This window comes from Pygocentrus nattereri, chromosome 1 (assembly GCF_015220715.1).
Source record: "Pygocentrus nattereri isolate fPygNat1 chromosome 1, fPygNat1.pri, whole genome shotgun sequence".
NCBI classification, from domain to species: Eukaryota; Metazoa; Chordata; class Actinopteri; order Characiformes; family Serrasalmidae; genus Pygocentrus; species Pygocentrus nattereri.
In genome coordinates, this window is record NC_051211.1 from 36,277,618 (window position 1) to 36,301,875 (window position 24,258).

At 38.1% G+C, this 24,258-nt stretch overlaps 1 protein-coding gene across 9 annotated transcripts in view; it reads left to right on the forward strand.

The window, feature by feature from the left end:
• LOC108427070 (kinesin-like protein KIF21A) overlaps window positions 1–24,258 on the forward strand; it is a 55,340-nt gene that overhangs the window by 18,917 nt on the left and 12,165 nt on the right. For 6 of the 9 annotated variants that reach the window (XM_017696994.2, XM_017696998.2, XM_037539958.1 and 3 more), the window contains exons 2-22: window positions 4,042–4,264; window positions 5,389–5,571; window positions 6,538–6,687; window positions 7,470–7,601; window positions 8,132–8,299; window positions 8,512–8,627; window positions 9,129–9,324; window positions 9,824–10,013; window positions 10,578–10,641; window positions 13,035–13,238; window positions 14,031–14,078; window positions 15,479–15,545; window positions 15,760–15,868; window positions 16,471–16,659; window positions 17,450–17,649; window positions 18,838–18,945; window positions 19,409–19,477; window positions 20,142–20,287; window positions 20,625–20,766; window positions 21,063–21,257; window positions 22,374–22,475. In XM_017696994.2, the coding sequence (XP_017552483.1) occupies window positions 4,042–4,264; window positions 5,389–5,571; window positions 6,538–6,687; window positions 7,470–7,601; window positions 8,132–8,299; window positions 8,512–8,627; window positions 9,129–9,324; window positions 9,824–10,013; window positions 10,578–10,641; window positions 13,035–13,238; window positions 14,031–14,078; window positions 15,479–15,545; window positions 15,760–15,868; window positions 16,471–16,659; window positions 17,450–17,649; window positions 18,838–18,945; window positions 19,409–19,477; window positions 20,142–20,287; window positions 20,625–20,766; window positions 21,063–21,257; window positions 22,374–22,475 (3,001 nt within the window). The remainder of the gene's footprint in view (window positions 1–4,041; window positions 4,265–5,388; window positions 5,572–6,537; window positions 6,688–7,469; window positions 7,602–8,131; window positions 8,300–8,511; window positions 8,628–9,128; window positions 9,325–9,823; window positions 10,014–10,577; window positions 10,642–13,034; window positions 13,239–14,030; window positions 14,079–15,478; window positions 15,546–15,759; window positions 15,869–16,470; window positions 16,660–17,449; window positions 17,650–18,837; window positions 18,946–19,408; window positions 19,478–20,141; window positions 20,288–20,624; window positions 20,767–21,062; window positions 21,258–22,373; window positions 22,476–24,258) is intronic. The other 3 variants (XM_017696999.2, XM_017697000.2, XM_017696996.2) reach the window with 2 other exon arrangements.

The following is a 24,258-nucleotide window of genomic DNA, read 5'->3' on the forward strand; positions in this document are numbered from 1 at the left end:
ATTCTGTTCTTATTTACACTTTACACTGAATCCCAACTTTTTTGGAAATGGGACTGTAGATTAAAATGCAAAAATATTTTTTTTTGTCCCTGCAAAGGGTTAAATAAAAAGAAAAATGCACACATTATGCAAGCCAAGTGATTTTTTTGTTCTTAAATATATTTATGATGCTTTCCATTATCTCACAGTCATGTTCAACAATATTTAGAATTAGAATTATTTTAATATAATGCGGTACCTTAGCGGTGATAACCACCCATAGTGTTCTGAGACTTACAGGCCTGATGCTTATTCCACTTTTGGAAACAGAGAAGTGTCTTAGAGAACTTATAAACTTGCACAAAGAGTGACTGATAAATCCTAGAGTAAAGAGTTGCATAATTAAATGGCATTAGCCACTGAATAGCTGTACAGTAAAAGCCTTCCAACTATTTTCTACTTCCAGGTAAACTTAAGAAGAAAACTTTTCCAAAGCTCTGTCATTGGTTCCCTTCATTCCACCACAAAGCTTAGAAGCTGCATTATACTGATGTAATGGTAAACGTCTTCTGTTACTCAAAGCATAACTAATATGAACATTTTACATGCTGAAAAAAATCAGATACCAGTACTAATGGCTGATATATTTAGTATGGTCAAATATTTTACAGACTCCAGTGGTTTTAATTAAACAGTGCTTTACTGACTGATATGATGGTTTGTTGTCAGTTCTCAATTGACATATTTGTTCTACTGAAATAAGCAACAGAAACTCTATTGTATAAAGTAAGTATTGTATAAAGTGTGGCCCAGGGAGGGAGGCTTCTCAGAATCCATTTATCAGCCCTTCAGTTTGTTATCTGCATGGTAGAGGTTAGGTTTACATTAATTGTTCATGTTGGTGAGGGTGTTTTGTGTTCAAATTCACCAGTTCAGTGTATTCATGTGGTTCCCAACCCTGGTCCCAGTACCTCTTACCCTGAACATTTTGTATTTTTCCTGCTAAAAAACAATCCTGATTCAAATAATCAGCTTGTTAACAAGCCTATCCTGACCTGAGGTGGGTGGGTTACTGCAGAAAAAAACAAAAATGTGCAGGGCAGGGGTACTGTAGGCCCAGGGTTGGGAACCTGAGCTGTAATAGAGGTGAGCAGGTGGGGACCATAATCTTAACCGTTTTTACAAAGATGCAAAATGCATACGAGAATGAAATTGAAAAATCTTCAGATATGACCATTTTTATCACTTTCAAAGTGTCTGTTGACAATACAAAACCAGCCATTATGCCACTGATTTTTCAGCCAGTTTAACATGTTTTATTGGTGAGATTCATTCATAGACGTTATTACGTTTCTCTATTACTCTTTTTGAAACGGTGCTCCTTTTGAGTCAAGCTGTTTGTCGTAGGGCTTGCCTCCTCATATGTACTTTTTCTCCCTCTGTCTCTCTTTCCATTCATGTCCTTGAAGATGGGCACTCAGAGTTGGATGCTAAATAGCTGGGTTCTGATGTCATGGGCACACAATAACAGCTCCATGGCAATGTAATGTTACTACTGTATCCTCTGCCCCAGCAGAGCCAGGGATTACAACACTAGCTCGCTATCCAGTTTGCATCAAGGCATCACAGAAGTCACACTGGTACTATTATTGTTTGTGCATTTAATCAGCTTCTGGCACTTCTACTCCAGGGCTTAAATAGGCCAACTTTTATTGTCCAAGCTGCTGTTCTGCTGTGCACAATGAATGAGGTAGACCTTGAGTTTCCAAATAGGACCAAAAGGGACATCAGAGAATATAAAACACAGGAGGATGGCCTGTGGTAGGGGCAGTTAGACATAGACGTAGTGTGGAGTGGTTTGGTAGGAAACAGATGAGTAAAAACAAACAGAAAAAATGAGTTAATGAAAAGCAGGGTGTGACTGTGTACCTAGTGAATATGCCCGAAGTTCCGCCCTCAACCTCTGAACAGAGTAAGCTCTGTATGTGAGCTGGTTAGAGTGAGCTGTGCAGAAACGTGCACAGTGCTATAGCGTTCTCTTGCACACAGTGCAGCCACTCATCATTACATTGGCAACACACATAACCACATGCATATGCACAAATTTGGCTGCTTATACTGCATCTATGCACTGTCAGAAATCTTTTTTTTTATTTTGAGTTTTTGCCCTCCTGGTTTGACAGTCAGGAGTGTTTATAACCCTTCAGGAGGGCATTTTTTCTAACATTGTGTTCTGTTCTGTGGATCAGTATGCCTGTTTTTCATGTTGCAGCACATCAATCTAGCCTTTTTTTTTTTATTTGTTTCATCCACATAATTTTACATCAGTGCCATTAATTGATCCACTTTGCTGAAATAACATATAGAAGAATTTTTTAGCCAGAAGCCATTACAGCATCTGCAAGGGCACTAAATTGATGGAGAAAGTGCTATAGATACACTATATTGCCAAATGTATGCCCTCACCCATCCAAATCATTGAATTCAGGTGTTCGAATCACTTCCATGGACGCAGGTGTATAAAATCAAGGACCTAGCCCTGCAGACTGCTTCTACAAACATTAGTGAAAGAATGGGTCGCTCTCAGGAGCTCAGTGAATTCCAGCATGGTACCGTGATCGGACGCCACCTGTGCAACAAGTCCAGTCGCGAAATTTCCTCGCTACTAAATATTCTACAGTCAACTGTCAGTGGTATTATAACACAGTGGAAGCGATTGGGAATGACAGCAACTCAGCCACGAAGTGGTAGGCCATGTAAAATGACAGAGTGGGGTCAGCGGATGCTGAGGCACATAGCGCGCAGAGGTCGCCAACTTTCTACACAGTCAATCGTTACAGACCTCCAAACTTCATTTGGCCTTCAGATTAGCTCAAGAATGTGCATAGAGGACTTCATGGAATGGATTTCCATGTCCGAGCAGCTGCATCAAAGTCTTCAAGCGCAATGCAGTGTCGAATGCAGTGGTTTAAAGCACTGCCATTAGACTCAGTGGAGAGCAGTGGAGACAAGTTCTCTGGAGTGACAAATCACTTTTGGGATGAATTAGAGCGGAGACTGCGAGCCAGGCCTTCTCGTCCAATATCAGTGTCTGACCTCACAAATGCGCTTCTGGAAGAATGGTCAAAAATTCCCATAAACACACTCCTAACCCTTGTGGAAAGCCTTCACAGAAGAGTTAAAGATGTTATAGCTACAAAGGGTGGGCCGACATATTAAACCCTATGGATTAAAAATGGGACGTCACTCAATTTCGTATACATGTGAAGGCAGACGAGCGAATACTTTTGGAAATACAGTGTAGTTCTACATAGAACCTTTTTGAAAAGGGTTCTATAAAGCACAAAAAGGATCTTTTTATTATAACAGGCTTGACATTGTTACAATAGAAGAATGCTTTTTGGTGCTGTATAGAACCCTTTAAAAAAAGGCTCCATACAAATTGTTATTTGGGTGTTCGTGATTCTATGTAGAACCATTTTCTTTATTAAAGAACCCTTAAAGAGCCATCTTTTTTTCAAGAGTGTAGGATTCATTCGGGGGCATGTTTGCCTTTTTTTAAATGTCAGGGGCATTTTCCACAAGCATTTGACTCTCCCCCATGTTATTATTCGCACAACTGCTATAGTACAACCACACCAACCTGCAATATGTGCAGATGATGCAATTATTACAGCTTGCTCTTGTGCATGACTTTTATCAAGCTCTTGGTAAGAGATTAGAGTACGCCCTACATATTAGTAATGTTAGTTACCCAATTCAGAGTGCATTGTGGCATGCAGTAATGTGCTTTGTAGAATCCTGGCACTTGCTTGGCACACTGCAAGCTAGGCTTTGCCCAACCCCATACCTGCATTCCTCTAGTCAAAATGTCAATATATCAAATGTATTTAATCAGGCCCAGTGACAGGCTACCATTTATATTTAAAGAGTGTATGGTTTCAATGGAAACATTTACTGTATGACTAGCATGTCTGCTTTTTTCTCTCTCTCTCTCTCTCTCTCTCTCTCTCTCTCTCTCTCTCTCTCTCTCTCTCTTTCTCGCTCTTTCTCGTTCTGCAGGATTCGTCCACAACTGGCAAAGGAGAAAATTGAGGGATGTCACATTTGCACATTCGTCACCCCTGGAGAACCCCAGGTGGTTCTGGGAAAGGACAAGGCCTTCACATATGACTATGTGTTTGACATGGACTCCCAGCAGGATGCCATCTACAGCAACTGCACTGAGAAGCTCATTGAAGGCTGCTTTGAAGGCTACAATGCCACTATCTTTGCTTATGGCCAGGTAAGAACCATTTAATCTAAATAATTTCCAAGGTTGGATGTGCAAGGTTAGATTAGAATGCTTTCCTTTACATTATCTAGACGTTAGGTTAAGTGTTAATGCTTTCAGATGCAACAGTACCGTGGAGATTACAAGATAGATTCTTTTTTTTTCTCTCTTATTGATGTACCATGTGTGTTCTGTGAAGGAGTATTGCACAATAAAAAGGTGTTTACAGCTGTGCTTATCTCTGTGGAACCCGTTTCATGTCAGCCATGAAGAAAAGTAAACAAGCCGTGAAACCTCTGTCAACACCGCAACAGCAGACATGTTTCAACAATAAGCCTGAGAGGAGGTTTTATTGGTTTGTTAAATTAACCAAATGGGCTGTTCCTTAGGAGTCAAATGCATGCTATCTGTCAGATAGACTTGGTCTTTTTCTTTTCCATTCCCAGTTACAAAACTGCATAAGAATTCCTCAGGAGGAGAGCCCAATGTGCCTCTCTCTTCGTCTCTCATTCCTGAACTCCCAACTCAAGCTCATTGTGTGTTCCCCCAGTTGTTGTCTCACTGTCAGACTCTTTCAGAGGCTGTCGTGTAGTTCGGGGGATGACGTGTGAATTTGGGCTCAACATTGCGTTCTTTTTTCTGTGACCATGACAACAGAGACCCCCAAAGCCCCTTTTGTCTGCCCACTCCATCGCTGCAGACAAAAGGAAAAGTGCCTCCTGTCTTTTTTATACCAAAACTATTGCAAGACAACTATCAATCACCTTCTACCCAGCAGAGGTGTAAACACTTAATGAGCTTTATATTTAGCAGGCTATCAAAGAACCTTGTTGTTTTCCATGCCCTCCACTCCAAAGCACTTCATAATGTAAGGGCACCAGTACCAGTTTGCATTGTCTTAAGTTTTAGGAAGTAAATTAACACAGTTATGCATTACAGCACTATGAGCTGTGTGGCTAATTCAGCCCTTATATAATGCAGTTAAATGAAGCAGTATGAATAGGGTGAACAATTGTTTCATATTTAAATTGAAATTTCTCCAGGTTAAACTGTATTCTGCATTATTTGGCTAAAATTATTCATAACTCTGCTGCATATGTGGTCAATCACTCCCTCTCTTCTCCGTTTTCCATCAGACTGGCTCAGGAAAAACATACACCATGGGCACAGGTTTTGATGTAACCATCAGCGAGGAGGAGCTTGGGATCATTCCACGGGCTGTCAGTCATCTCTTTAGGGGCATAGAAGAGAGACGGCAAGCCGCTATAGAGCAAGGGCGTCCTGTACCTGAGTTCAAGATCAATGCCCAGTTTTTGGAGGTGAGAACACATTTGTTACTCTGCAACTGCCCAGTCCTCAAAAAACTCAAAGTAATGAGGATGAATCTTGTCATCTGTCACCAGAGACATTTAATTGCTGTCATTTTCTCAGAAAAGAAAGAATATCTAGGTCATTTACATATCACTTTTAAAAAATGTAAAAATAAAAAATAATGGAAAGCGAACTATTAGGTTGTGAAACAGGTTAGGTTAAATTTGTGTATATAAGACTACTTCAGAACAGACTACCAACTATATATCCAGGTGACAGTGGTCCTGAGGTCAGAAACATACCACTGACGAATGGCTAAAGGATGGTATAACGTAAAATGAAGCACACAGAAAAGGCTGGAAGGGACAAAAGCAAGTAATTAGTGAAGCTACATAGGGAGACTAAAAAGGGGGACTATTGAGCTAAGATATATGCCACACATACTGTACCTTGAAGAATTTATCAATATAATATAGATATATAGATCAACTAGATTTAAAATGATTTCACTTGCCATGATATGTTTTCATTGTAGCTGAAGTCTGAGAAGCAAGACCAGCTGTATTGTGGAGGCATGTAGGTCTAGATGATTGACAGTAGAGTTATTTCTGGCCTCAGTGAAAGTGAGGTAGGAGACTTATGTCTCAGTATCAGCACTTAGCTTTAAATTTAACCCCAGATAGTGCTGCACAGTGACTGCTGGCCCAGCATAAGAAGAACGGTGTTGACACATAGTTGTAAATTATACTGTTATCTGAGTACTGAGACAGAAATATGTTGCATTAGTGCAAATGAAGATGTCCTTCTCACTTAACTGTTGGAATATCTGATTTACTCCAACTCTTCCTTCGCCTTAAGAAAAAGCATAATCTCTTGACTGTCATCAAGCATGGTTAGATAAGGTTTAATCACATACCATTTAGGTTTGATCTTTGATCTTTGAAAGTTTTTTGTTTTTGCTTTTTTTTTTACAGTTGTACAACGAGGAGGTGCTGGACCTGTTTGACACTACACGAGATGTAGAAGCCAGAAAGCAGAAATCTAATATTAAGATCCATGAGGACGCCACAGGAGGGATCTATACAGTGGGGGTCACCACACGCACAGTCACCTCTGAGGCTGAGGTTAGGATTGTAGTGTGAGAATGCGTTTGAGTATGTGTGTATGTGCATAATAGCTGCACAGAATTTCGTTTGTTAATCATAAGCACAACATTGGTCTTTGCAGGACCAATATCACAGAAGGCTGCAATATGCAAATAAGCCCGATAACCAATCGCAGTTTTCTTTACTGTGTGCGGTGAGCATTCTGACCAGTCACAGTCCTAGTTCTGAGTGTTTCTGCGTGTTTCTGTGTGTTTTTTGATGGATCGCAATGCTCACACAATCCAACAATGATTTCCAAAATAATTTTTGGAAAAAATAACACCGAGTATTATATTAGACATTATATGATTCAGCCATAGTGTATAGGTACTTGTGTGTGTGTGTGTGTGTGTGTGTGTGTGTATGTATGTATGTATGTATGTGTGTATATATATATATATATATAGTAAATATTTTGATGGTCTTTGTGAGTAAATTTCTGTTATACTTTGACCGAGAAGGCAGAGATAGTGTGGGTTTTATCTCTAAATAGGCTAAGCTGATGTTCCACAAAGAGTTAAATATGTATCTCTGACAGATTAACATGGTGGCACTTAGTCAACTGAAGATCAGATCTATAGTAATCTGTTTTTCCTCTTTTAGAAATTTTTTTTTCTTTCTCCTTTGTTAACCTAATATCTATTTATGAACTCTTTTAGATACTCGAGCTCAAAATCAATCATAATGCATATCCATAGTATGTATGTTTGTGTTTACCATGAATGTTGTTCTGCCCGAGCTCATACTTTGTTGTGTCTCAGATGATGCAGTGTCTGAAGCTGGGTGCTTTGTCCCGCACTACTGCCAGCACTCAGATGAACGTCCAGAGCTCACGCTCACATGCCATCTTCACCATCCACCTGTGCCAAGTCAGAGTTTGCGCCTCTAACAATGTAAGCAGTGCCGCTGAAGCAGTTCTCATGTCCCAAGCCACAGCTTTCAGGAGTGAAAATTCATCCTTTTACATCATCTTACTCCTCCTACTGAGGACAGTTGTAGCGCATATGTTATGGTATTGGTGCTGATGCTAATACAAGAGTCTGAACCAAATCTGATAAGATGTCTGATTGTAACTGACATTGTAGGACAGTGATGTAGGTTTGCTTTAATTTTACTGCCAATTAACATTTTCAGAGAACTTGTTACAACACTTATAACACTTGTAATTTGCAACACTTATAAAATCATAATCACTAAATCATAAAATCACGTTTAATTACAAAAGTAACTAAAAGCAAACTACAATACAGTAAGGTCTACATGTTTGAGTGGAAACATTCATTTATAATTAATTATTATATGGGGACTACACTATATTGTAATGAGTCACTATAAACATTTATTGAAATCAAGAATAGTGTCCTCTTATTTTTAGTCTTTATTATTGTACTATAACCCTCTCCTTGATCATGTCGTCCCTTAGAATGTTGAGACAGACAACAGACTGGCCAACGGCTCCTCCGAGATGAACGAGTTTGAAACCCTTACTGCCAAGTTTCACTTTGTGGACTTGGCTGGTTCAGAGCGACTGAAGAGAACAGGGGCAACAGGGGACAGGGCTAAAGAGGGCATCTCCATCAACTGTGGACTGGTAGGCTTTAGAGAAGGGCCACAATATTATAACATCAAATCTTGAGCTAAATCCTGTTTGGGAGGCCTAACATTCTATACTAGTCATTCAGATCCACCTGCTTCATAGTGCTGACATCTGATGGTGATTAGAGGAACTGCAGCACATAATCTCTGAGAATTTGATGTCAGTCTTTTTTCATTATGTGGTTATGTCTGTGTCTGTTCCGAAAGCTTGCTCTGGGTAATGTTATCAGCGCTCTGGGAGACAAGAGCAAGCGCTCAACGCATGTGCCTTACCGTGACTCGAAGCTCACACGCCTCCTGCAGGACTCCTTGGGAGGGAACAGGTCTGCATCTCTAGAGTGCTCCACTATTTCTAGTTTAAAAACAATTCAAATTTACACAATTTTACCCCAAATATTGTCTATTAGACAAGACATGTTTGGAGTCTGCTTCTTTAGTTTTGTACTGGAGCTACGAGGCTAATATAGCTAAGAAGTAACAGAAGTACAAACTGCATGCCTCAATCATCACAAACTTTCCTAAACTGTATTCAGTGCTTAATTAATCTATGGTTTCCAACACTGTATGACAATGACTATAAAATGTACAAAAATGCAGACATATTTTTCAGTATGTCATATAACAGAACTAAATAAGAAAACTCTGGACACCAAACATGTCTTGGCTGATTGCCTGTGTTTGAGATAAGATTATGGGAAATGGCCAAAGCATTGCTTTAGGAGTTCATCATTGTGAGAGGATGGTTTTCTGCAGCTATTTAAGACTGTTCCTCTCCCTCTCTTTCTTTTTCTTTCCTTTATTTATCTCTTCCACCCACCCTCCAGTCAGACAGTGATGATAGCCTGTATCAGCCCCTCAGACAGGGACTTCATGGAGACTCTGAACACTCTGAAGTACGCTAACCGGGCACGTAACATCAAGAACAAGGTGGTGGTGAACCAGGATCGGGCCAGCCAGCAGATCAGTGCACTCAGGACAGAGATAGCTCGGCTGCAGATGGAGCTCATGGAGTACAAGACCGTAAGAGAGATGAAACTGACAGACAGAGCCCAGTAATTGATTAGGGCTGTTAAAATGCAGATCAGTTTAGATAACATACATAGTTTAGAAGCTTCACTGTTTTTAACGGATAGTCCAGTGCCCGCTAAAGGACATTAACCCCAAAAGGATTAAAAATGTCCATATGTGTGCTCACATTTCAGTTCCTCACTGTAAACACATAACTTGAATATTTGCATACTGAAAAATAATTGTAGTTGCTGAATAATTGAATAAGAAGTCTTAAGGTCAATATGTGTTATGTAGCAATAACGTAGCAAACTATAAAGTAATCAGTAGTAAGCATTCTGTAGTAAGCCTGTCTCAGTGTAACCTATTATTATAAAACACAGATTTGCTAAAGAACATAGGCAAGAGAAGTCCAATAGACAGAAGACATTGATATCTTTATTGAATAAAAATAAAGAAACTTGATCTATTCAGTAAAGAAATGTGTCCATCTGATGTTATATGTGGACAGGGGAAGCGTATGATTGGGGAAGACGGCTTGGAGAGCATAAACGACATGGTCCATGAGAACTCCATGCTGCAGACTGAGAATAATAACCTGCGTGTGCGTGTTAAGGCCATGCAGGAGACCATCGATGCCCAGAGAGCTCGACTCACCCAGTTACTGAGCGACCAAGCCAACCAGGTCCTCGCTAAAGCAGGTACAATTACCCCAAATTTGCTTTGTGAAAATGCTTGACATTTTTTAGAATGGAAAAACAAAAAAAGAATTTAAATAATTTGAACATAACACACCAATGTCTTAACAGGATATAAAGCAATGGTTCGATGAAAAATGTTATAAAATATAAATATATAATAAATATAAAATATAAAAATGTTAAAAAGTTATTATTATTTTTAATTTAAGAGAGTGTCATGCCTTGTCAGAAATCATATAAGAAGGTGTCTTTGAGATTACTTAACAACCTGATCTGCGTGATGATTTAAGTCATTAAAGGACACATCTTTATATTTTTGTTTCTATTGTATGTGGTGATAATCACTGATAATTACATAGATTAGACATGTTCCATTTGAACCTACTGTGTCTTGTAGTTTACTTCGTTCTTCTGTTTGATATAATCATTTGTGCTTAACATGCACATTATGGGGTCATGCTGTACAGGGTGTAATCTTGTCATTTGTGAGGATTAAATTTCACTATGCTGACTACATTCTGATGTTTGTGGTTGAGAATGGATTTCTCTGCTGTTGTTCTGCAGGTGAAGGGAATGAGGAGATTGGTAACATGATCCAAAACTACATCAAAGAGATTGAGGAGCTTAGGTAGAGTGCAATAATGTTCCCTAATCTCTGTTTGGGCATTGAACTAGAATGCTGAGTAATGCTTGCTTGTGTCTGTGTGTGTTTGTGCATCTCTCTAGTTGTGCGTTGGGTTTGCGTGTGTCTCTACTTGTTTTCATACATTTTGAGGGCAAAAAAAGAAGAGAAAACAGGAGTGACCTTGATTATCAGGACTGAAAGTGATTCTGACTTTGTAAAGTGTTTTTTCTTTATAATAGTTACATGTTATTATTATTGATTAAATAAATAAAATTGATTTAAAATAATTTATTTTATGTAATTAAGGTTATGTGTATATATGTGTATTGATAATATACGCATATACAGTATCTCACAAAAGTGAGTACACCCCTCACATTTCTGTATTTTATTATATCTTTTCATGCGACAACACTATAGAAATCAAATTTGGATATAACTTAAAGTAGTCGTACAGCTTGTATAGCAGTATAGATTTACTGCCTTCAACTGGCTGTGTTGAAAATAATTCAACACACAGCCATTAATGTCTAAATAGCTGGCAACACAAGTGAGTACACCTCTCAGTGAACATATCAATATTGTGCCCAGTTGTGCCATTGTCCCTCCCTGGTGTCATGTAATTCATTAGAGCTGCAAGGTTCCAGGTGTGAATGGGGTGCAGGGCTGTTAAATCTGGTGTTTTGGGTACATTTTGCTCATACTGGCCACTGGATATTCAGCATGGCACCTCATGACAAAGAACTCTCTGAGGATGTGAGAAATAGAATTGTTGTTCTCCACAAAGATGGCCTAGGCTATAAGAAGATTGCTAACACCCCGAAACTGAGCTATAGCACAGTGGCCAAGGTCATTATCACAGTGGTTTTCCAGGACAGGTTCCATTCGAACAGGCCTCTCCAGGTTCGACCAAAGAACTCCATGTGTTCAGCATCATATCCAGAGGTTGGCTTCAAAAAATGCATGAGTGCTGCCAGCATTGCTGCAGAGGATTAAGAAGTGGGAACTCAGCCTCTCAGTGCTCAGACCATATGCTGCACAGTGCATCAACTCAGTCTGCATGGCCATTGTCCCAGAAGGAAGCCTTTTTTGAAGCTGCTCCACAAGAAAGCAAACAGAACAGTTTGCTGAAGACAAGCAGTCCAAGAACATGGATTACTGGAACCATGTCCTGTGGTCTGACGAGACCATGATAAACTTGATTGGCTCAGATGGTGTCCAGCATGTGTGGTGGCGCCTTGGTGAGGAGTACCAACTGTCTCTTGCCTACAGTCAAGCATGGTGGTGGTAGCATCACGTGCTGGAGCTGCATGAGTGCTGCCGGCACTGGGGAGCTGCAGTTCATTGAGGGAAATATGAATTCCAACATGTACTGTGACGTTCTGAAGCAGAGCATGATCACCTCCCTTCGGAAACTGCGCTGCATGGCAGTTTTCCAACTCAATAACAACCCCAAACACACTTCCAAGATGACAACTGCCTTGCTGAAGGTAAAGGTGATGGACTGGCCAAGTATGTCTCCAAGCCTAAACCCAATTGAGCACCTGTGGGGCATCCTCAAGCCGAAGCGCAAGGTGTCTAACATCCACCAGCTTCGTGATGTCATCATGGAGGAGTGGAAGAGGATTCCAGTAGCAACCTGTGCAGCTCTGGTGAATTCCATGCCCAAGAGGGTTTAGGCAGTGCTAGATAATAATGGTGGTCACACAAAATATTGACACTCTGAGCACAATTTGGACATGTTCAGTGTGAGATGTACTCACTTATATAATATTTGCAGAAATGTGAGGGGTGTACTCACTTTTGTGAGATACTGTATATACATACATACATACACACATATATACACACACTAATGCCAGTTATGACTTCTTCTACATGCTGTCAGAAGAAAACCTTGTATTTCCAAAATGGTAACTTTACAGAAAGAAAAAACATACTTTTAATGTAAGTCAGTACACCCAGATGTTTTACCAAATCATTCTGGGCCATGTCTTTTGGTCCATTCTTCATGAAATTCACAGACTATGTAAATGGAAACAGGCATTTTCAAGTAATGTAAAAAAACTAAAAAACAACAAAAATGGAGTTTACTTCTGACAACAGTGATATACACACACATATGAGCACACACACACTTCCCAACTTTTAACAAGATTCAGTTTGGTCTATTTTAGCTGATCTGATTGTCAAATGGCAGCTGATATTTTCAAATTATTAAATAAATAAATACATATGTACATACACACGTACATACATACGTAGAGATGCAAAGTTTTCTTTCAGCAATAACAACATAGTTACATTACATGTGGATCATATGCACCATATGACTTCTTGTCCTGTTTGCATATAAATAAACGAATAATTGAGTTTGTGTGTTTTATTGGCTCCAGGGCCAAGCTTCTAGAGAGTGAGGCTGTGAATGAGAATCTACGTAAGAGCCTCTCTCGTGCTTCCACACGCTCATCACTGTATGGCGGACCCACTTCTTTCTCCCCTGCAATCCTCGCCCCAGAGAAGGAGGCCTCTGACATTATTCAGATTGCGAAGAAGGACTTGGAGAAGCTGAAGAGGAAGGAGAGGAAAAAAAAGAAGAGGTAAGCTCCTCACATACCTGCAATGTTGTGGGAGGAGCAGTGAGATGGGATTTACACAGTCTATAGGCTGAGGATAGCATGTCTGGGTATGTTTTGAGTAATTACCCACTGGCTCTGTGCCCCACCCTTCCACGGTTTGGGCTCTGTGCCTTTGGAGTTACTTTTACTACGCTCAATTACTTAGAATGACAGCTATGATTATAACCACAGACAGTGATTATTTTTCACAGAGGAAAGTATTTGAGAAGCCCTACAAAGTTTTTATGCATAGGTGGGGTTGTCCTTGTGTGTCTCATAAAGTCTGCATAATTTTATTTAGGCACACAATCATCCTGAATGCTTATGTTTTGGCAACAGCAAAGTTACATTTTTGATAACAGTTTATATGCCAAAAGGGTAGCAAGAACGTGAGAAACAGAAAGTCAAACACTTTGTGGGCAGACTTAAATGAATGAATGCCATTTGCACTGTGTTTACTTGCTATGGTATTCCTGTAACATTCACTATACTGGTAGACTGTTCCACATGTCCCAATTTTAGGTCCCATTCAAAAAACAAGGTAAGAATAATACTGACATATTCTCAGTGAAGGCCAGAATTCGCATATGTGACAAGACCACCATGCATAGAAGCACAGCTGTTATGTTTTGCTGCATGTTACTAGGAAGGAGGTTACAAGATAAAAGTGTTTATTATGACAGCGACAATATTATACACCTCTCAGAAATAAACCAGTGAAGGTCTTTCACTCACCTTCCTTACTGTACTTTCTCACCCCCACTCACACTGAAGACTGCAACAGATGGCAGAATGTGTCCATGAGGACCCTGAGAATGACAGGTTTGATCACATCGCTCTGCCGCTTTGCCTTTGAACCACTAATGCCAGTCGTTGATATGCAGATAGCTGCAATACCTGGAAGAGCAGTCCTGGAAGAGCACTGTAGCCTCTCATTTACTGTAATTCTCCTGCATCTTAATAATCTCCATTCAGAATCAACTATTCTTTTGTACCACAAGAAAAAACGCTTTTTACACAGAGTTAACCTTAACAGCTTAATATATACAGTGTTTTATGGGTGTTTAGAAACATATTTGTGTACAATAAGTAGGGATAGAAGTGGTTTCATACCCTTATGCATATATATTTGTTAGACCATATGTGCTGTAAATCAAAAATAGTTTGATTTTATGCTATAAAATTACAATATCAGATACACCAAAATAAATTGATTATATTTTCTGAATATATTATTGTATCATGATCAGATGACATTTATATTAACGTTAATGAATCTATAAAATTACAATTAAATTAAGGAAAACCATGCTTCCTCGATACTGCTACTTAAAAAACTATTTAGTTTCTATGTATTTTTAACTGTTCAAAGCAATGTAAAGCATCCACTAGATTGCATACATTGAAGTTAACTGTCTGGACTGAAAAAAATGGCTCATGATTTTGTTTTGTTAAGTGGTTATACACAAAAAAACACAACTGCCTTTTTATGTTCATGCAATACATTTATTCATGTACATATTTTGATCATGTTAGTTCAAAGCATCATTTTTATCCATGTGGAAATCATGTTTAAGGTGCACAAAATACAATTTAAAAACTAAAAATAAACTGCTTGCCCTGACAAATATGCTGGAAGTTTCATTTTGTGGAATATATTGATAATAATATAGCTAAAAATAAAAAAGCAATATCACAGTATATCCCAGTATAGACAATATATCACTAAACACAAGCTACCCCTGAAACAATTTATGCACCCAAAACAATTTCCAAATTTAAATGTATTTGTCCTTTTAAAAATGACTTGTTTTCTTAAATTATGCTTTCACCAGGTGTTGCAGTGTTGTTTTAACTGTTGGACTTTGACCAACAAACAAAAAGTTTGCATATCTTTTTTTTCTGCATTGAGAAATAATCGTATTGTGGTGGAAAAACCCACAGTACCTATCGCATCGTCACACCCCTATAAAGAAGCCTTGGGTTTCTTCCTTTTTTTAATCACTTAATAATTGCTGTTCTCTCCATCTAGCAGGAAAAGTATTCTAACCCATTCACTAATATCACAGAGATAGGACTGCAATTTGTGGGAGTGATTTTGGTAATCTGTGTACTAACCATTTATCTTTACTGACATAATCAAGACGTTAATAAATATACCTAGAATTTGGTGGTTTTAGAAATTAGTCTCCTGGAATTTTTAAACTGTAGTTGTCTTACAGTGTCATCAAGGAAGAAGGCCCTGACAATGACCAGTCCTCAGATAGAACCAATGAGGAGGCAGAGGGGGTATGTTTATGTTGAAATCATTGTGTCTAGATCATATTTATATTTTAAGATTCCTACTGTTTCACATAGTGTTACACAAAATATGACTGTATACTATTACTGCACATTGTATTTCTGTAGTAATGAGCAGTAGTATGCTGTTAATGGTGTTAAGTGTGATAGTATTGAAATGGCTCTGAGGTTGATATTATTCTTCCACCTGTGCATGAGATAGGAAGCAAGTGATCATGAGGAGGGAGATGACGGTGAGGGAGAGGCAGAGGACGATGAGATGGAGGCAGAAGAGAGCTCAGATGAGTCTGATTCAGAGCTGGATGAAAAAGGTAAAACTCCAGTGTTCTAAAAGCTCTGCACGACTCGGCCCCTAATTACCTGAATGAGCTCCTCCATCCCTATTTGGGATTTGGGATTGGCTGAATCAGGCTTTCTCAAAGTTCTGAGGTTTATAATGACCTCCATGGGTGGTGGATCATTTTGCTGTAAAGTTATAGAAGTCACTACTTTAGTCAATTCAAGATGAAGCTTCTTCAGTATTTGTTTGTTTGTTTTCACTCTTCCTGTTGTCTTTTAATATACTGTTTATGCAGTGCTGTCTCATATGTTGACTCTTTGTTTTTAAATGTTTTGCTATGCATGTTGTTGAGTTTCTAGTCTTGTGTAGCTTCTTGGTTGATGTGCTTGTAAAGCATCTTTGAGCTTGTGAAATGTACTATATAAGCAAAAGTGGAAAATGTCTATTGTTATGAGCATGTCCTCATAAAGCTTGGCTTACTGTCTGTAATGTAACATTTTAATAAATACATCAGCAACTTCAACTCATATAGAATTAGTGCAAGATGTTTGAAGGCCTTTGTATTATACAAACTACAGTCTATGATCTTTTGGTTATGGTGTGTTTGTGCCTGTTTGTTTTTGTGTCTTTCAGAAGACTTCCAGGCAGACCTTGCCAACATTACGTGTGAGATTGCCATTAAGCAGAAGTTGATTGATGAGCTGGAGAACAGCCAGAGGCGTCTTCACACACTTAAGCAGCAGTATGAGCAGAAACTGATGATGCTGCAGAGCAAGATCCGAGACACACAGCTAGAGAGAGACCGTGTGCTGCACAACATGGGTATGCAGTGAAATACACTGAAATTGCGTAGGGGAATTTTGGGTTACTGAGGCACAGCTTCAAAAAACAGATGAGATAACTGCCCAAACAAGCAGGAACTAAGCATACGTACTAGGATTTCAGAATCCCAAATGGAAAAGCACAACAGCATAGTCCATGTTTTCGACTATGATTCTGTAACATATTTTAGCCTTGTCCTTTGCAGAGCCATTGACAGTACCACAGTTCAAAATCCAAAATCTCAGAATACAGAAGGAGAAAAGGGGTCAAACGTCAAAGTTCAGTCCAAAGATTGAGAGACAATGCAAAAATACAGTGTGCCACTCAAAAAGTAAAGTGGCAATAAACTAACAATGCATCACAGAGAAGGAGTCTAACTGGGAAACCTTTATAGAGGGTGACAAATAGCACCAAATTTCCTCTAGATCTTTTTTCATATTTTCTTCTAACAACAGCAACACAAAGTAGGAAATATAACTGATTAACAGTTTGCAAAGAAGCAAGATCTCTGTTCCATGATATTCTGTTCTCTTTCAGCACCACCTGGTGTTCACATTTGTAATATCTTGATTTCACCAACCACATATGATTTAAGTGAACAGACAGGGGATGACATCTGTTACGGCATAGTTTGTCCAGTAAATACTAAAACACAAAAGCTGGCAGTGGGAACTTATTTGTTAATTGCTGCCATTTTTATACCCTGCATGCTTCTGTTCATTTTAAGGCACATTAGCATTTGTGTGCAAACTATCCGCTTGAGTATCAACATTGTGGCCTGTGCTTTCAGGCTCAGTGGAGTCGTGTACAGAGGAGAAGGCAAAGAAGATCAAGGTGGAATATGAGAGGAAGCTGAGCTCTATGAATAAGGAGCTGCAGAAACTGCAGTCGGCTCAAAAGGAGCATGCCCGCCTGCTCAAGAACCAGTCACAATACGAGAAACAACTGAAAAAACTGCAACAGGAGGTCTCTGAGATGAAGAAGACAAAGGTGTTTGTCTCATAACCTTTCATACTTGATGTGTATGACACGACTTGATATGTATAAATTACTTTTTTGATGTACAGTGGCCCCTGGTCAAATGACAATTTACGCATCCTCTACAGAAAACACCCTTCTGCACATAGCACTGTTTATTGGTTTGAATTTAAGATAAAAAAAAAAGTTCCAGAAAAATGTGTGGACGAAACCAGTCCTGCGTGTTCGTTGATGCAAAAAAAACGAGACGAGTAGATCAGACTGAAGTGAAACAAACGAAGTTTTATTACAGAATTCTGGAGAGGTTACAAACAGAGAACATGCATCATGTATCTCCCAAGTAAGCTCTGACCCCTTCTCATCTGACTCCCTTTTTTATAGTCGCATGACCGCTCCTCCCTTACCCAAGATATCAATAGATTCCATCAAGCCTCCAATGTGTGCGTTAGCCCAGCTCACCAATCTATACCATATAAGTTTAATCATGTGCTTGAGACGTGAGTGCGTCTGCAACAGTCAGCTCAAGGTATTCCCTGTGTTTATCAACTCCCCCCGCTTTCCAAATAATGGCTCTGCTTCTCTGACAAGATGAAACACAGTGTCTACTACTATCAGCTTCGAGGTATTTTCTGTTATCTGTATTTTCTGTTATCACACAGCCTTATGTGCTGACTCTTAGCTCTTATCTATTCCAGCCTTATAGTTGGACAATATGACCATTAAGCTTTCAATGCTAAACATAAGCTTTCTTTAATAAATCTTAAAAGAGTAATATGAACAATAATAAGGCTAATAATTCCGCAAATGTCATACCTAAGTATGACATTTGTACCTATATACTACCTATATACTAGAATGTAACATATTTTCAACTTGTATTTTGAGGGGGGGGGTGTAAACTTTTCCACACAACTGTAAAAAATTAAATTATTTTATTAAAAGAGCCTGTATATTGGTATGTACTGATGCATATATATAGTATACATATATATATGCATATATAGTACACAAGGTATAGTTGGTTTTAGGTACTCACAAGTAACTATACATGTGTGTGTGTATATATATATATATATATATATATATATATATATATATATATATATATATATATATAAATTACTAAATATAAAGATTATTTAACTGATTAAAGTGCCACTATTTGTATGATCGTGCACTCATGAACTGTATCATGGTCAGGTGGGGCTGATGAAGCAAATGAAGGAACAGCAGGAGAGGAACCGTGTCTCAGAAACCCGCCGCAACCGTGAAATCGCCTCACTCAAAAAGGATCAGCGCAAACAGGAGGTGACATACATTTAATTTTCACAGCTAATAGATATAGATTACCTGATGTACTGAGCCGTTTATGCTAGTTTCAGGTGCAGTTCTTACACATTCTGCATGCACATTATGTACAAAACAGACACGTGGCCTAAATTCTATTTTTGCACCTTGTGCATTGAAAATGCGAAATGCGCTTTTCTTCTTAATGCATAGGGAGTGCGGTGCACAGTGTGGCAGAAGATATTGCACGTGCGGCAGTATTTTCTTACCTGGAGTATCACCCCTGTAGAATGTTGTGTTTTGTGCAAAAGAACTTTATTCATTAACGCCGCTATCTCTCTGTCACAGATCTTTCTCTGTAAGGTAATGTGGCCTCACGTACATCTGGCCTAGGTGTCAGCCTGACTCAGAAAACTAGCATTAACATTCTTTGTCTTCTTCTCATTCAATTTCTCTGAATTTCTATTTCTTTTCTTTCTTATAGCACCAGCTGAGGCAACTGGAGGCACAGAAGAGACAGCAGGAGCTCATCCTGCGCAGGAGAACAGAGGAGGTGAGGGAGAAAGAGGGAAGCAGGGTCTTTTTAAAGAACATTGAATTGGTTGAATTGGAAGAGGCTGATGTGGTAATATAAATATTGTTAGTGAGTTTTACAGCCCACTCTTCAGTCCATACCGATCATATATGGAAACTAAACTGCAATAAACTGTCCATTTAGAATTTGCTGTTTTTGTGATGTGACAAAATCTAACTCATTAACATGTATCAGTCTGATCTTATAGCAACTGAGCCCTGCCCATTAATGCTGAAGTTATAAGAAGTGTCATCCTGGGCTATTTTGTACAAAGTGCAGCAAAGTGTAATGTAACATTGCAGCATGAGGCAGTTATGAAGACTGCATTATATAACTTTGGCTTTAGAAAAGAATCATAACAATAAACTGTATTTAAATTGCACCTTGCATACATTAAAACGTTGCTCAATTAAAATGTAGCTTAAAATACTTTACAATGGAGTAGCATAAAAAACAAACATGACAAAACAAAAATAAGTAAAGAAATAAAAATGTAATAAACTTGTTATGAAAAATAATTACAGCAATAATAATGGATATAGATATGAGTATAACAAGGAGTTGTAGTTTACCAAAACATTCGAAGATTAAATATGTAATATATTATAAAAGTATACGTTTTTTTTTGCTATCTTTAACATAGGTAACAGCTCTGAGACGGCAGGTACGGCCCACCTCAGGGAAAGTCAGTCGTAAGGTCAGTTTGCCTGAGCCTCTGCATGAGCCTTCTACCCGCACTGGTCCTGCCAGGCCACATACCACCGGGGCTGCTGCACCTAACGAAAACAGGTACTGTTTACCTGCATTCACTGTGCATTAACTATGCCTCCTTACTTTTTGATATAGAAGAGATTCATTTCATCTTCAGTGAAGCTTGCTTAGTGTACATGTTTAACTGTTTAGTATCTGTGTGACAAGATAGAAGATAAAGATTCTTTATTGCTAAACAATAGAGAAAAGAGAAGACAGCTGCTGCAAAACAGAAAGACATTAGAAGCATCACTTATGTTACAAATAATAAATTAGGGAAGGTAGAAGTGTAAAATGACTACTGTCTGGTTTGAACAGTGCAAATGTAACAGACTGATGCTGTGTAGTAATAATAAAAACGAAATGTGTGCCGTAGGAAGTACCAAATGAGAACAGGAGGTGTGTCCACTAAGACAGCACGAGCCAAATGGCAGTCGCTGGAGCGACGTATTAGTGACATCATCATGCAAAGGATGACCATTTCTAACATGGAGGCAGATATGAACCGTCTCCTCAAGGTGAGAATTGCAGTGGCATGATCAGTGTCCTATTTCAGCATAACAGAGTTTAAAAAGATTGATTTTTACTGTAGAATGTACTGTAGAACTGTAGAATGACTTTGTTACATTATTTATTTTTTAAATGCATTATGATTTTTTCCAGTCTATGGTCTAATTTTGGCACTCAAAAGAATAAATTGTTGTATGAACTTAATTTAATTGTGTCACACATTTCCATTTGTGTTTACTATGTAAATTTGTAAATTATGGTTCACTGATCTAATGTGTAGTAATTTTTTGTTGGTGTGTGGCAGCAACGAGAGGAGCTGACCAAACGCAGGGAAAAGGTTTTGAGGAAGAGGGATAAAATTACAGCAGAGGGCACAGATGCTGACAGGACCATCATGTCTCTCAGCGAGGAAATGGAATCTCTCACTGCCAACATTGACTACATAAACGATAGCATTGCTGACTGCCAGGCTAACATAATGCAGATGGAAGAAGCTAAGGTACACAAGGGTGCTGTTGTTACAGAAAATACTCTGTTGTATTGTCTTAAATGTTTATGTTGTTCTCTTCAATAGTAAAATTGTTTTGAGGGAAAAAACTCTGCATATCCAATTATAAACTGTAGTGGTTGTCATCAATCTTCAAACATCACTACACTGACTTCTGCACAAGAATGCCAAAAAGATAACACATGCTCTTAGAAGATGTGCTGTTGTTTTGCTTTGTTTCGTTTATTTTCATGACAAAAATCTCCTGACTTTGTAAGAAAAGCAGAAAAACTTGCTAATCTACAGGTCCAAAAAAATTCTTTCCACTTTGTGAAGTGCTTTTGGCAGAACCTGTGTGTTGACAAGTTAAAATATTTTTTGCTTAGTGGTGGAGATGAACTATATGTATGAAATCATAAGTTTGCATACACCTTAACCACAGTCATTTAAACTCACAATTTCTGACAGTTAATCCTGGTACACATTCCCTCTCTTAGGTCAGTTAGGTTCACTTCTAGATTTTAAGAATGTGAAATGTCAGAATAATACTAGAGACAGTCATTTATAACAGCTTTCATTTCTTTCTTCTCATTGCCAGTGTCTCAGAAGTTTACACTGAAGAGGTTGATTTGGTATATAAATATTGTTAGTGAATTTCAAAGCCTGTAGATGAAAGTGGTGCCCTCAACCATTTGGTAATTGCTCCCAAGGATGTACCAGACTTGGTACATAGGTGTATGTAAACTTCTGACCCACTAGAATTTTGATATAGGGAATTATAAGTTAAATAATCTGTTTGTAAACATTTGTTGGAAAAATTGCTTGTGTCATGTAAGTAGATATCCTAAACAACTTGCTAAACGATAGTTTATTGATATTGAATCTGTGGAGGAGATAAATATGTGTTTTAATGACTTCAACCTAAGTGTATGTAAACTTATGACTTCAGCTCTATGGATCATATATATGATGTATATATAATATGTGTAATATATATATATATATATATATATATATATATATATATATATATATATATAATGAAAATTGTATATATATATATATATATATATATATGACATTGTATTAAAAATCTGTATGTGTGTTTGGGATGTATACTTTCTGCAGGAGGAGGGCGATGCAGTGGATGTGTCTGCAGTGATCAGCTCATGCACTCTATCAGAGGCCCGCTTCCTGCTTGACCATTTCCTTTCTATGGCCATTAATAAGGTAAACAAACTTCTTATTACATACACAGAATAAGGTTCACTCACACACTCTGTGTTATGGCAGGTTTTCATACACGTTCAATGTAAGGATTCCAGCACAGTCAGACGCTCGCAGATGATTGTAATCAAAAGGGCTTTACTGATATAAGCAGAGTTCCAAGTCATAGTCAAAAAAACAGGCCGAGTCCAAATCCAAAATCAGAGAAAACAGCAAACCCATCCAAGGAGCAGGGCAGAAAGAGCATAAACCGAACACGAATAGCAATAGGTCATACACGAAAGATATCACAACAAAAAAACGCTCAGTAAATCAACACAGAGTGAATCAATATTTCGCAACGTCTCTAAGCTATAGCTTAGACTTAGGCTATAGACTATTTCAAATACATCACACAGCTTATCAATATTCTGGAGACCTAGAGCACTGATAGGGGCGTTGTGTCACCTGTGATGGCACGTGATCTCCCAGAGGGTTCCACATGGGATTCCGGAGGCTGCGTGACATTAAACCTTACTTCCAATTTAATTTTATTCCATGTACCAGAGAGTGTCTGTCTAACCTCTTAAATGGCCAAGACCCACTGGCGGTTCAAAAGTTTTATTACACAGTTCTATAACCTAAGAATAGCTCAGCCAGTTTGCACTGAAGTCCCTGTTGTTGTTAAGTATAAGTATGTAATAAGGCTGAGATTTTAAAGCTTTTGAAATATAATGATTTCAACATTTTCTGTGCTACTGTGCTATTATGTGGAGATGTTTTGGTAGGAATCTTTTACCTCAGTGACTCTGTGTATGCTTGGTTCAGTTCAACACTGAGTCACTGGCAGGTCGCTAACCTCAGAAATGACCTAGTAATTATACATGCTATGAGTGCAAGTTGCATGTTGGCTGCTCACCTGCACCAATTTTGGAATGTAAGAATAAGTTACAATCTGTAGAACATTATTATTTTTGATATTCTATATGGATGGTAATGACCTTCGTTTTTTAGCAGTAATAGTACATAAAATGCAACAGTAATTAGCAGCTTTTTTAGCTGCAACAATTCAGACTTGTAATCTGGCAGTGATAGAGAATATTCTTATATAGTTGTGTCACTGGGTAAGTCAGTATATGTTAACCACTATTTAAATACATCATAGCAATACAGTCTAAAAACTGGAAAATGTGAGGACAAAGCATCATAATGGATACTATAAAATATGCAAACTGTATACAAACCTAACATTTAGGATGAGGCTAACATGCTATAACTTAAACTATCTTTTTTTTTGATCAGGGTTTATTTATTTTGTTTACATATTATATCACAGAAAAAAGAAAAACACACTGTATTCCCCATCCCCCAACCCTCACAATACCAGACATACTAACATAATACTTACATACTCAAAAGAACACGTATACATAGAAGGGAGAAAAAAAAAAAAAAAATTGATTAATTAATCAGATAAATAAATAACTAAATAAAATTTTTTAAAATTGTAGAAAAGGGAAAGTAAATAAATAAATTAAATTAAAAAAATAATAATAGTAATTACAGAGGGTAGATTAAATAAAATAAATGAATAAATGCAATAGATAAATAAATTAGTACATTAATGAAATAATCATTCAAAAAGTTACGTTAACACACTATCTGCTTCGAAATCATCAACAAAAGATAAAAAAGGTTGCCAAATATCAAAAAACTTCCCAGTGGATCCTCTCAAAGTATATCTAATCTTTTCCAATTTAAGATGGTACAAGACCTCTCTGACCCAGTGATTGTAAGTTGGAGGATT